Source organism: Dermochelys coriacea, chromosome 6 (assembly GCF_009764565.3).
Source record: "Dermochelys coriacea isolate rDerCor1 chromosome 6, rDerCor1.pri.v4, whole genome shotgun sequence".
Lineage (NCBI taxonomy): Eukaryota > Metazoa > Chordata > Testudines > Dermochelyidae > Dermochelys > Dermochelys coriacea.
Genome location: NC_050073.1, coordinates 27,309,222 through 27,322,728, shown reverse-complemented (window position 1 = coordinate 27,322,728; position 13,507 = coordinate 27,309,222). Strand labels below are relative to the sequence as shown.

The 13,507-nt window shown below is 38.2% G+C and overlaps 1 protein-coding gene across 1 annotated transcript in view; it reads left to right on the top strand.

The window, feature by feature from the left end:
• PDE3B (phosphodiesterase 3B) overlaps positions 1–12,577 on the top strand; it is a 276,021-nt gene extending 263,444 nt beyond the window's left edge. The window contains exons 13-16 of the mRNA XM_038405653.2: positions 1,112–1,315; positions 2,225–2,386; positions 10,512–10,761; positions 11,166–12,577. Of these exons, the coding sequence (XP_038261581.1) occupies positions 1,112–1,315; positions 2,225–2,386; positions 10,512–10,761; positions 11,166–11,395 (846 nt within the window). The 3' untranslated portion in view covers positions 11,396–12,577. The remainder of the gene's footprint in view (positions 1–1,111; positions 1,316–2,224; positions 2,387–10,511; positions 10,762–11,165) is intronic.
• The last annotated feature ends 930 nt before the right edge of the window (positions 12,578–13,507 follow it).

The window sequence follows — 13,507 nt, the reverse complement described above, 5'->3', positions numbered from 1 at the left end:
AGACCTTTAGCAAAATTAAGGAAACCTGACTTGATAGGTTTGATATTTCCAAGATAAAATTTTTTTCAAGTCTTCTTTGTACAATTTACAGAGGTAAATTATGGGCCAAGCCCAATTTTTAAAAAATTCCATTGCATATTACCTTATATCCTTTGCTAATTTAGTTCATATAAATGTGATTCAACTATAGAAACTTTACTCTACTTGGTTTTGGGAGAGTGATTCTTTGGTCCATACAACAGACTTCACATTGTTAAAATGAATTAATATGTCTAATTGCTTTTCCATAGAGGGCTTTGGCTTTTTCTTGAACTGTATTTATGGACATGTTATTAATTTAATTAGTTTGTGGATTGGTTACAGTTATGCTAGCTCCTTCATTCAAAAATGTAACATTGCCTGTTCAGAATTTGACCACTACACATAAAGCTTGTCTTGCCAGAATATTGATTTTTTCTCCCTCAGCTAAGCTTCAGTTTTAGTAATTGCTGGCTAGGGATTAAGCTAGAGTATAAACAGACTGTCTCATCATTTATTTTTATTTATTTATTTATTTATTTATTTTACAAATGGTAGTTATTCTATAAGGAGGCACCAGAGAGGACTATTATAAACTGGCCACTAACTAATTTAATAAAGCCAATTAATCAATTTTTCACTTAGGAGTACTGTTTTAAAGGTAAAATAAAAAAAAATTAGTTAAAATATAAAACCTAAATGTAAATATATTTTAAAAAAAATGTTTGCCTTGATATATTAAGCTTTTGTTCTGCATCTTCTTTCGCACCCTCCTCCACATCAGGCAGACATATTAGTTTATATTCACTGCAGTAACAAGTAGAGTGACATGAAGCATATTTTATATTTATATAAATGTTTTTCTTAGTGATAATTTTATAGTAATAAAAATAAGACTCGTCTGATTATTTTTTCCCTGTGCATGTCTGCCTACAAAGAAGACTTTTGTTCAGTTCAGCCTTCAGAACTAGAATGCAACTTAGTGTTTTAGTTACCACCCATGTTAAACGTAAATGTCATTATTTAGCCTTTACACTTTTCCTCTTTTAATTTTGAATCTTAAATCGCCTGTTTGTTTTTCATTCCTTTGTAGGCTGTGCTCTACAATGACAGATCAGTCCTAGAAAACCATCATGCTGCTTCTGCATGGAATCTCTTTTTATCTCGACCAGAATACAACTTTCTACCTAATCTTGATCATGTGGAATTCAAACGGTTTCGTTTCTTAGTGATCGAAGCAATCCTTGCCACAGATCTCAAGAAACATTTTGATTTCCTTGCTGAATTTAATGCCAAGGTTTGTTACACAAGTTAATGCCTGCGCGTAGCTGCTTATGAGATCATACTACTATCAGCATTGTTACTCAATGTTTATTGCTTTTAAAAGGTTAAATTTAAAGAACTTTGAACTGTAAATGTCAGCACGCCAGTAGGAAGACTTAGTTAAGCATGTGCTACATAATTGAGGGTACTTACAATCTTTTAAAAATCAAACTGGTGAACATACCCTAAAGTATGAGTATAGAATTCCACTCTGACACTTAATACATCCCATTTTTATATTTCCTTTATCAGTGGAAACTTTCAAAACTGTTGTTTATTAAAGTATCAGTTTTTAAGAATCAGAATATCCTCTGCATGCATGTATTTAATACCCATTACAATCTCTCTGTTTTGCACATAATAGGAGACATAAACATCCTAAATTAGCATTCAAACATGAAATAAAGTATCCATTTTCTAGATTTCAACTATAGATTTCCAGTAGATTAAGAAAGGAATTAAACCAGTTCAGTCTATATATATGAAAATCATGATCTTAACTGGAAAATATCTTTTAAAGATTGAAAAATGGGGAATAAAGATAATATACTAATTACTATTCGTATTACAATGCAATAACTGTGCACACTTACTGCAGTACAAACCTATAAAGAAAGGAAACTAATGGCACTGTTTTTTCAATTCATTACAGTTTCTTTAAACCTCAAAACAGTTATCTCCCATCTAGTTATCTGCTGGTGTAACATCTGTTATCTTCATTTAAAAAAAAAAGGGTCTTTGTGATTACACAAGACAAAATATTATGGAAAAATTAACACAAAAGGGTAATATTCTGCAAAGACTTAAAAATGTAATAAAGTGATATATAGATTGTCTTTACAAGAGTATCCAACATTGTTAAAAAATTATGTTGTTCAAACAGGCCAATGATATAAACAGTCATGGTATAGACTGGAACAATGAGAATGACCGCCTGCTAGTTTGTCAAATATGTATCAAATTGGCAGATATTAACGGCCCTGCAAAAATTAGAGATCTGCACCTGAAATGGACAGAAGGCATTGTTAATGAATTTTATGAGCAGGTAGGTATGGAAAGAATTATTTTTAAAAAAATATAACTGGTTGTTGATAAATTATAAATTTGGGGGGTACAAAGCATTTACTATTTGGGGGTTATTCCTTCTGTTACTGCTTTAAATTATTTCTGTTTCTAAAGGATGAATCATGTTGGGTAAGCTTGAGCGCCGCCAACCACCAATCCTAACATCTCATGACACTTCCACTCTCTTTGGGGGTCATTTAGCACTCTTTTTTCCACACTCAAAGTCTATAAGAACAGACAAATGGGTGCTGAATATCATCAACCCTGGCTATATGATCGAGTTTGTAATACTACCTCCTCCAAACCTCTCGCACCCTTTCAGGGACCACTCTCATAACAGTATTCTTGTCCAAGAAGTGAACTCCTTATGACAACAGGGAGCAATAGAACATGTTCCTCTACAATATCAAGGAACAAGGTTCTACTCAACTTACTTCCTGATACCCAAGAAAAAAGGTGGTTGGAGACCAATCCTCGATCTCTGCCACCTCAATCGGTTTATCCATAAACTCAAGTTGCTTATGGTCACTTTGGCAGCAATAATATCATCCTTGGAGAAAGGCATGTGGTTCATGACACTCAATATGAAAGATGCTTATTTCCATGTAGATATTCACGCCACCCACAGATGTTTTCTCAGATTTATGGTGGGCAACAACCATTTCCAAAACAGGGTACTTGCCTTTGGGTTAGCTACCGTTCCCAGAGTCTTCACCAAAGTATTTTCAGCTCACTAGCAGCTCACATCAGGTGTTAGATTTTCTGGTTTTTCCGTATCTTGACAACTGACTCTTGGCTGCCAGGTCCCGAAAGGAAGCCCACACATCAACCTCTCTGTTACTCAGCCACCTTTCTTCACTGGGAGTCAGCAACCACATCAACAAGTGATCCTCGACCCACGCAATTGCTGGATTTCATCAGGGGTACCATAAACCATGGCACGAGCAAACCTGCCCATAGACAGGTTTCAGGCAATGAATATAATAGAATCATAGGGCTGGAAGGAACCTTGAGAGGTCTTCTATTTCAATCCTCTGCAGTCAAGGCAGGACTAAGTATTATCTAGACCATCCCTGACAGGTGTTTGTCTAACCAGCTCTTAAAAATTTCCAATGACTGAGATTCCAAAACCACCCCAGGCAGTTTTTTCCAGTTTTTAACTACCCTGACAGTTAGGAAGTTTTTCCTAATGTCCAACCTAGACCATCCTGGCTGCAATTTAAGCCCGTTGCTTCTTGTCCTATCCTCAGAGGTTAAGAAGAACAATTTTTCTCTCTCCCTCCTTGTCACAATCTTTATGAACTTGAAAACTGTTACGCCCCCCTCAGTCTTCTCTTCTCCAAACTAAACAAACCTAATGTTTTCAATCTTTCCCCACAGGTCATGTTTTCTAGACCTTTTCTGTTCTCTGGACTTTCTCCAGTTTGTCCACATCTTTCCTGAAATGTGGTGCCCAGAATTGGACACAATACTCCAGTTGAGGCCTAATCAGCGCAGAGTAGAACGGAAGAATTACTACTTGTGTCTTGTTTACAACACTCCTGATAATACATCCCAGAATGATGTTTGCTTTTTTTGCAACAGTGTTGCATTGTTTACTCATATTTAGCTTGTGGTCCACTATGACCCCCAGATGCCTTTCCACAATACTCCTTCCTAGGCAATCATTTCCCATTTTGTATGTGTGCAACTGATTATTCCTTCCTAAGTGGAGTAATTTGCACTTGTCCTTATTGAATTTCATCCTATTTACTTCAGACCATTTCTCCAGTTTGTCCAGATTATTTTGAATTTTAATCCTATCCGCCAAAGCACTTGCAACCCCTTCCAGTTTGGTATTGCCCTCAAACTTTATAAATGTACTCTCTATTCCATTATCTAAATCATTGATTAAGATATTGAACACAACTGGACCGAGAACCGATCTCTGTGGGATCCCACTATTATGCCCTTTCAGCATGACTGTGAACCACTGATAACTACTCTTTGGGAATGGTTTTCCAACCAGTTATGCACCCACCTTAAAGTAGCTAGGTTGCAATTCCCTAGTTTGCTTATGAGAAGGTCATGCGAGACGGTATCAAAAGCTTTACTAAAGTTAAGATATACCATGTCTACCATTTCCTCCCTAACCACACTGCTTGTTATCCTGTCAAAGAAAGCTATTAGTTTGTTTTGACATAATTTGTTCTTGATAAATCCATGCTAACTGTTACTTATCACTCTATTATCTTCTAGGTGTCTGCAAATTGATTGCTTCATTATTTGCTCCATAATTTTTCTGAAGTTAAGCTGACAGGTCTGTAATTCCCCAGGTTGTCCTTATTTCTCCTTTTATAAATTGGCACCATATTTTACCTTTTCCAGCCTTCTGGAATCTCTCCCGTCTTCCATGAGTTTTCAAAGATAATCGCCAATGGAGCAAATATCTTCTCAATCAGCTCCTTGAGTATTCTAGGATGCTTTCATCAGGCCCTGGTGACTTGAAGACATCTAACTTGTCTAAGTAATTTTTAACTAGTTCTTACCCTATTTTCGCCTCTGTTCCTATCTCATTTTCACTGGCATTTTTCACCATCAACCTTCTTAGTGAAAAGCAAAACAAAGAAGTTATTAAGCATCTCTGCCATCTCCACATTTTCTGTTATTGTTTTTCCCCCCTCATTGAGTAATGGGTCTACCATGTCCTTGGTCTTCCTCTTGCTTCTAATGTACTTGTAAAATGTTTTCTTGTTACCCTTTATGTCTCTAGCTAGTTTGATCTTGTTTTGTGCCTTGGACTTTCTAATTTTGTCCTTACATGCTTGTGTTTGTTTATATTCATCCTTTGTAATTTGACCTAGTTTCCACTCTTTGTAAGACACTTCTTTGATTTTTAGATCATTGAAGATCTCCAGGTTAAGCCTATCTTTCCTACTCAATGGGATAGTTTGCTTTTGTGCCCTTAATATTTCCTTTGAAAAACTGCCAACTGTCTTCAATTGTTTTTCTCCTTAGACTTGCTTCCTGTGGGATCTTACCTACCAACTCCCTGAGTTTGCTAAAGTCTGCTTTCTTGAAATCAATTGTCTTTATTTTGCTCTTCTCCCTCCTACCATTCATTAGAATCATGAACTCTACCATTTCATGATCACTTTCACCCAAGCAGCCTTCCACTTTCAAATTCTCAACCAGTTCCTCCCTATTTGTCAAAATCAAATCTAGAACAGCCTCTCCCATCATCCTCACACCCTCCTCCAACTTAGGTACTGCTTGTCAGTCACCCTCTGTGGAGTACATTGGGGATCATCACTCGAAGAAGAGGAGGTTACTTACCTGTAACTGGAGATTCTTTGGGATGCGTGGTCCCTATCTGTATTCCACTTTCTGTCCTCCTTCCCCTCTGCTTTGGTCAGATCTGTCAAATTCATGGTGAAAAGGAACCGGAGACTCAGTCAGACTGTCCAACCCTTTATCACCTTGGATAGAAGCATGAGGAGAGCCAGGGCACATACATGGACCAATGGCCACTTCTTTCAAAATTCTCAGACTACAGGCACATGGTGCGTATATGTAACTCTCAGTGGAATACAGAGAGGAAACACACATCTCAAAGAACCTCCAGTTACAGGTAAGTAACCTCCTCTTCTCTGATTTCACTCTGAAGCCCACCATTTACCTGTGCATCATCACCTCTTCAGGACCTGAGCTCTCATCATCAAATGGAAAGCAAGTGTGCTCTGTATTCAGCACTTCATCTGAGTTAGATGGTAACTCTGCATCATCTTTGTATCAGACTGCATTTCTTCCCTTTCAGATTTTAATCACATATCTGGAGATGTTTACTTGTACAGCTCTGGTGAAGATATCTGGTACTTGAACCATTTCTTTGCACTAAAGTCTATAATTTCCACCTGGTGCTCTGCTATATCAAAGCAGTGAGCTCAAAGGGCTTCTTCAGCACCGTTTCTCCAGTGGTTCCTGACATTCTCTAGGTAATTGTCTGGTTTGGGGGAAATGTTCAGCTAATCCACTCCTACAAAGCAAGTAGTAGGAACTGGGCTGCTTTTTAATTTTCTTTTCTTTAATTCTTACCCTTGCTTACAAAGAGTGGGGAAAGGACATCAGCATTCAACTGATGAATGATGACTCTCAAGCTTCGGTTTACCTGTAGGTCTGCCTTACTAATAAGAGTTTTTAGAAGAGCAGATGATGTGGGATTCAATTCATTTATTATCTATTAAGTCATTAGGCGTTTTATCATTGACTTTGATGGGAGTAGCATTGCGGCCTTAAGGAGCTAATTCAATGCCTGGCATGGAATCTGAATATTCTGTTGTCTTTTATCCAGGAAAAATTCTGTCAGCTGTTAGATATCATGTAGTTGCAACACACAGGAAGAGTGATCCTTCTTATACCCTGGCACTTGAGGAATCCCCCTATGAATTTGTGGGCTCAACCAGCCTGTGCTTGGAGGTTTAGCTACCTTTATTAAGTAACCAGAAAACAGATGGTAATCCCTTGAATCCTATGATGAATATGGGTGGAAAGCCCTTCAGTTTTGCCTCATCATAATAAATATGAACAGAAGCTGGATGAAAAAGATATGAAATCTTAATTAGCAGAAGTTCTAAACATGAACTACTATGAAGTTGTAGCCAACTGTAATTATAATCTCTGGAGTAACATACTTTGTGCTGTTGACCAATTTCTAGAGGCTAACAAGTAGACCTTTTAATCCATAGTCCAAAAAGACATGGAGTTGGTGAAACGTACTTATAGCCACATATATTATATTTCAGACTTCAATTCAACAGGTGTTTCATTAACATCAGTGATAGTGTTGCAGAAACTGCATACCTGGGACCCCTCCCAAAAATACAGAGAAAATTGCTGGATTTTGTCTCTGAGTTCTGCCTGTTTAGCAACAACAAAGATGACACATAGGTCATAATGGAAACCAGTACCCCACAGAACATTCAGATGGACTCACCCAACTCTCAAAAAGAAAAGGAGTACTTGTGGCACCTTAGAGACTAACAAATTTATTAGAGCATAAGCTTTCGTGAGCTACAGCTCACTTCATCGGATGCATTTGGTGGAAAAAACAGAGGAGAGATTTATATACACACACACAGAGAACATGAAACAATGGGTTTATCATACACACTGTAAGGAGAGTGATCACTTAAGATAAGCCATCACCAACAGCAGGGGGGGGAAGGAGGAAAACCTTTCATGGTGACAAGCAGGTAGGCTAATTCCAGCAGTTAACAAGAATATCAGAGGAACAGTGGGGGGTGGGGTGGGAGGGAGAAATACCATGGGGAAATAGTTTTACTTTGTGTAATGACTCATCCATTCCCAGTCTCTATTCAAGCCTAAGTTAATTGTATCCAGTTTGCAAATTAATTCCAATTCAGTAGTCTCTCCTTGGAGTCTGTTTTTGAAGCTTTTTTGTTGAAGTATAGCCACTCTTAGGTCTGTGATCGAGTGACCAGAGAGATTGAAGTGTTCTCCAACTGGTTTTTGAATGTTATAATTCTTGACGTCTGATTTGTGTCCATTCATTCTTTTACGTAGAGACTGTCCAGTTTGGCCAATGTACATGGCAGAGGGGCATTGCTGGCACATGATGGCATATATCACATTGGTAGATGCGCAGGTGAACGAGCCTCTGATAGTGTGGCTGATGTGATTAGGCCCTATGATGGTATCCCCTGAATAGATATGTGGACAGAGTTGGCAACGGGCTTTGTTGCAAGGATAGGTTCCTGGGTTAGTGGTTCTGTTGTGTGGTGTGTGGTTGCTGGTGAGTATTTGCTTCAGATTGGGGGGCTGTCTGTAAGGAAGGACTGGTCTGTCTCCCAAGATCTGAGAGAGCGATGGCTCGTCCTTCAGGATAGGTTGTAGATCCTTGATGATGCGTTGGAGGGGTTTTAGTTGGGGGCTGAAGGTGATGGCTAGTGGCGTTCTGTTGTTTTCTTTGTTGGGCCTGTCCTGTAGTAGGTGACTTCTGGGTACTCTTCTGGCTCTGTCAATCTGTTTCTTCACTTCAGCAGGTGGGTACTGTAGTTGTAGGAATGCATGATAGAGATCTTGTAGGTGTTTGTCTCTGTCTGAGGGGTTGGAGCAAATGCGGTTATATCGTAGCGCTTGGCTGTAGACAATGGATCGAGTGGTATGATCTGGATGAAAGCTAGAGGCATGTAGGTAGGAATAGCGGTCAGTAGGTTTCCGATATAGGGTGGTGTTTATGTGACCATCGCTTATTAGCACCGTAGTGTCCAGGAAGTGGATCTCTTGTGTGGACTGGTCCAGGCTGAGGTTGATGGTGGGATGGAAATTGTTGAAATCATGGTGGAATTCCTCAAGAGCTTCTTTTCCATGGGTCCAGATGATGAAGATGTCATCAATGTAGCGCAAGTAGAGTAGGGGCATTAGGGAACGAGAGCTGAGGAAGCATTGTTCTAAGTCAGCCATAAAAATGTTGGCATACTGTGGGGCCATGCGGGTACCCATCGCAGTGCCGCTGATTTGAAGGTATACATTGTCACCAAATGTGAAATAGTTATGGGTCAGGACAAAGTCACAAAGTTCTGCCACCAGGTTAGCCGTGACAGTATCGGGGATACTGTTCCTGACGGCTTGTAGGCCATCTTTGTGTGGAATGTTGGTGTAGAGGGCTTCTACATCCATAGTGGCTAGGATGGTGTTTTTAGGAAGATCACCAATGGACTGTAGTTTCCTCAGGAAATCGGTGGTGTCTCGAAGATAGCTGGGAGTGCTGGTAACGAAGGGCCTGAGGAGGGAGTCTACATAGCCAGACAATCCTGCTGTCAGGGTGCCAATGCCTGAGATGATGGGGCGTCCAGGATTTCCAGGTTTATGGATCTTGGGTAGCAGATAGAATACCCCAGGTCCTGGCTCCAGGGGTGTGTCTGTGCGGATTTGTTCTTGTGCTTTTTCAGGGAGTTTCTTGAGCAAATGCTGTAGTTTCTTTTGGTAACTCTCAGTGGGATCAGAGGGTAATGGCTTGTAGAAAGTGGTGTTGGAGAGCTGCCTAGTAGCCTCTTGTTCATACTCTGACCTATTCATGATGACGACAGCACCTCCTTTGTCAGCCTTTTTGATTATGATGTCAGAGTTGTTTCTGAGGCTGTGGATGGCACTGTGTTCTGCATGGCTGAGGTTATGGGGTAAGCGATGCTGCTTTTCCACAATTTCAGCTCGTGCACGTCGGCGGAAGCAGTCTATGTAGAAATCCAGGCTGCTGTTTCGACCTTCAGGAGGAGTCCACCTAGAATCCTTCTTTTTGTAGTGTTGGCAGGAAGGTCTCTGTGGGTTAATATGTTGGTCAGAGGTGTGTTGGAAATATTCAACTCTTTACTGCTACGCGGAATCAATTGCAGTACTCATATCTGCCTCAATAATCATTTTTCCAGTTCCAACAGGAAAATTTGAAAAATGTAATTGCAAAACTACAAAAATTGGCAAGGTTTTTGGACAGAAGTTAAAGACCCTATTGGCTAGTTTGTGCCATTAGGCATAGTTCTGTGTACAAAAACAATGCTGCTTCAAAAAAGAGTTAAGGGAAGAAACTGTGCCTTAGAGTTACCTGTTTGTCTCTTTGTGGATTGTTCTTTTCTTCAAAATGAAAAATTACAAGCATCTTTTGCAGAGAGTCACAATTCCTTTCCTTCTCTCCCCTGCTTCTCTCCTGGGAGGAAGTAATTTAGTACTATGTTTTATCAGTAGCAGATTATCTTCCTCTTTCCTATATACATGAGCTAAGCAATTGGAGTCAAAGATCTGCCCCTCTGTGCCCACCTGTACAGGGGGAGAAGCAATGACCCCTCAGAGCCACATCTCCCCATTATGCCAAGAGCAGTGACCCATGGATGCCACACAGGAAAGTGAAGGGAGCATTTACTCCCCCTTATTCTCATGCATGATAGTGCCCAGATTGTCTAGTATCTGTCCATATTTATTAAGTAATCTTAGCTAAAGAGTAGCTTTTCAAAAAATTAATTTCTCTTTAAGAAAAGAAGACACCATCAATTCAGTGTCTAGTCAGTTTTTAAAAACGGAATTTAAAAGTAATTTTGAATTTCTAAAATTTTCAGGGTGATGAAGAAGCAAGCCTTGGATTACCCATTAGCCCCTTCATGGACCGTTCTTCTCCTCAACTTGCAAAATTACAAGAATCTTTTATTACTCACATAGTTGGCCCCCTTTGTAATTCCTGTGATGCAGCTGGCTTGCTTCCAGGCCAATGGCTTGATGAAGAGGAGGATGATATAGAAAGTGCTGAAGATGAAAATGGAGAAGAATTGGAGAGTGAAGATGAAGAAATGGAAGATGATTTTGGTCAAAGTAAGTTAAGATGCGCACAGGGTTTTTTAATGGATTTGGATGTGGTAATACTTGGTTGAACTTATACGTCATAATAATTATCTATTTTTGCCCATTCACTTTGGCTACTTGTATGAAAGCAGGAATAAAATTATCTCCTGCAATTAATTCTGAATTAAAATTAGAAATGGTTTTACAACCACAGATAGAAGTTAGTTAATTCTTCCAATTTCCTCAGGGACTTGATATTAAAGATAGAATGTCAATATTTGCTGTGATGGAGCATCCATTTCTTTCTTGCTATGTTGAGTTTAAACCTACACCTGGTTTACAGAGTAGCATCTGGGTTTGATAAACGGAGAATATAATTACCCTGTATTTGATTGTGGCTAGCAAATGAAAAAAGTATGTTTGTAATTTTACAGAACTACAAAGAAAAAAAGGCAGAAGGCGAATATTTTGCCAGCTAATGCACCATCTGAGTGAAAATCACAAAATATGGAAGAATCTGATTGAAGAAGAAGAAAAAAATAAAGCTGAAGGGAGTAAACTGCAGCCAGATAACTCATCCTTACCTCAAACAGATGAAATTCAGGTTATTGAGGAAGCAGATGAAGAAGAGGAACGACAGTTAGGAGAGGAGAAATCATGTTGAGAAGACTTCAGACTGATGTACAGTACAATAGCAGAAAGCATATATTCAGTTTTCACTGTGCTGACTATAGACTAACACAGTTAACATGCAGTTGAAAGGCCTTAATACTGTGAGAGGGTTCTTGCTGCTCTAGCAGAATCTCACTCCTATGCACTTTCACCACATGGAATATAAAACTTTATTCACAGATTGAATATTGTATACCATGATGCAAAGTTCTCCCTGCCCTTCTTGGTGTACAAATACCTTGATATAATGCTGCCTTGCTGAATTCAGAGCTCTTATTTCCACGAGGTACCTCCACTTCTAAAAAAATTCAGTGACTTCATTTACCAAAGTGGCCAGAACTTTTTGCTTATGTGGAAATGTTGGGTAGATCCTAATAATATTTTGAGATTTGTACTTCATGTTGTTTTTGAACATGAATATAAAAAGGAAGTCTGTGCCTATATGAAAACCAATATTAATGTTGCAGTACAAGCCTGATTGGGGGTTTCTACTCAGTGCAATGGTTTACCTAATGCAGTTATCTCAGATTGGTTTAATCATTTGATGACTGTGAAACGAAAGCTAAATTCTAATTTTTGTGGTTAAAAAAAAATCCCAGGTGCATCTATTTCTGATGCTTTTTACTGTTGTGCATAATCTGCCATTTTACTTTTGCTGAAAATATTCAGGTTTGCAATGGGTATTCATGACAGTTGTTGAATACAAGGCTCTCATTATATATTGCCTTGCTGTTCTGTGGTAGAACATAAAAACTGTTCAATTTTAATTATGAAGGGATTTTATTTGTAGTCAATAATGCTATATGTTCCACTCTTACTCAGGATTCATGTTAAAAAACATGTTAATGTACCACACAGCAGATTTTATATAATTTAAAATCCTGCACCAATGTTAGATGTTAATTTTTTGAGGAAAATAAGATCATAATTCATTTATTCTTTGTATGTAAAACTTCAGGAGAATTAAAGTTTGGGTTTTTTTTTAAAAAAGCTGTTGTTTCAAAATGGCAAGTGTACATTTTCCCTGCCCTTATAAATCATGCATAAATACATACCACAAAACATAGTGTAAACCACTCATGCTAGAGATAAACAACTGAAAAACTTTTTACTACTGTTTTGAAAGAACATGCATACATTCAATAAAGAATGTATTACAGTGTTGTCATTGGAATGTCACCATCTCCATATGTCCCATATTTTAGTGCACTTTAATCTTTCATTTTCCATAATACACACGTCATAGATTTCCTTTAATCAGATTTACATCCTGGCCAGTACATATAGAATGCAGAACATGACTACTATGTATTTGTAATACTCCACAGCAATGTAAATACAGTTACTGTATTACAGAATACATAGGGGTTTAGGTTTTTTAAGTGAGAAGTCTAGACATTCCACAGAAGTTATTATCAGGACAAGTATCATTGTAAGGATAATTGCAAAGAAACTCCATAAACTAGTTAAGCTGCAAGTATGTAATTTTCTTATGCAAACAGTAAACTACACTAATTTTAAATAAGTACCTTTTAATACCAAACAAGTCTTTACACTCTGCACAGTGAATAAATCCAGACATTTGTTTTTTTGTTGATCTTGCAGACTGTATCTAAATTTATCTGTGTTTATACCTTCATCTCAGTTGGGTAAAAAAATGTAATCTCTTAAAGATAAACTTAGTGTAAACCATTATGTTACCAAGGATTTTTAATATAATTTTGTACAGTTGGCCAATCTAAATGACTAGAAATGGGAGCTCTGAGCTGCTTTTGTCTCAGACACTAGTGTTGTTTATTATACAGAGCCAGTGCCAAATTCCCCTGTGACTGCCATCATTGCTACCACCATATCTTTTGTAACACCTAAGCAGTGTTCCCACCAAATATTTCTACCGATAATAGAATTTAGCAAATATAAGTTGACATTTATTGATTGTGCATTTACATTGTACATTCTGTTCATAGATTTCCAAAAAAATATTTTGATTACTGAGATCAGGAAACAAATGGAGGTAATGACATCATTACTAAAGGCCAAATCAAGTCATATTTGCAAACATGGCTATAATAAAAAGTGAAGGACATGGTTTTACTCACCCAAC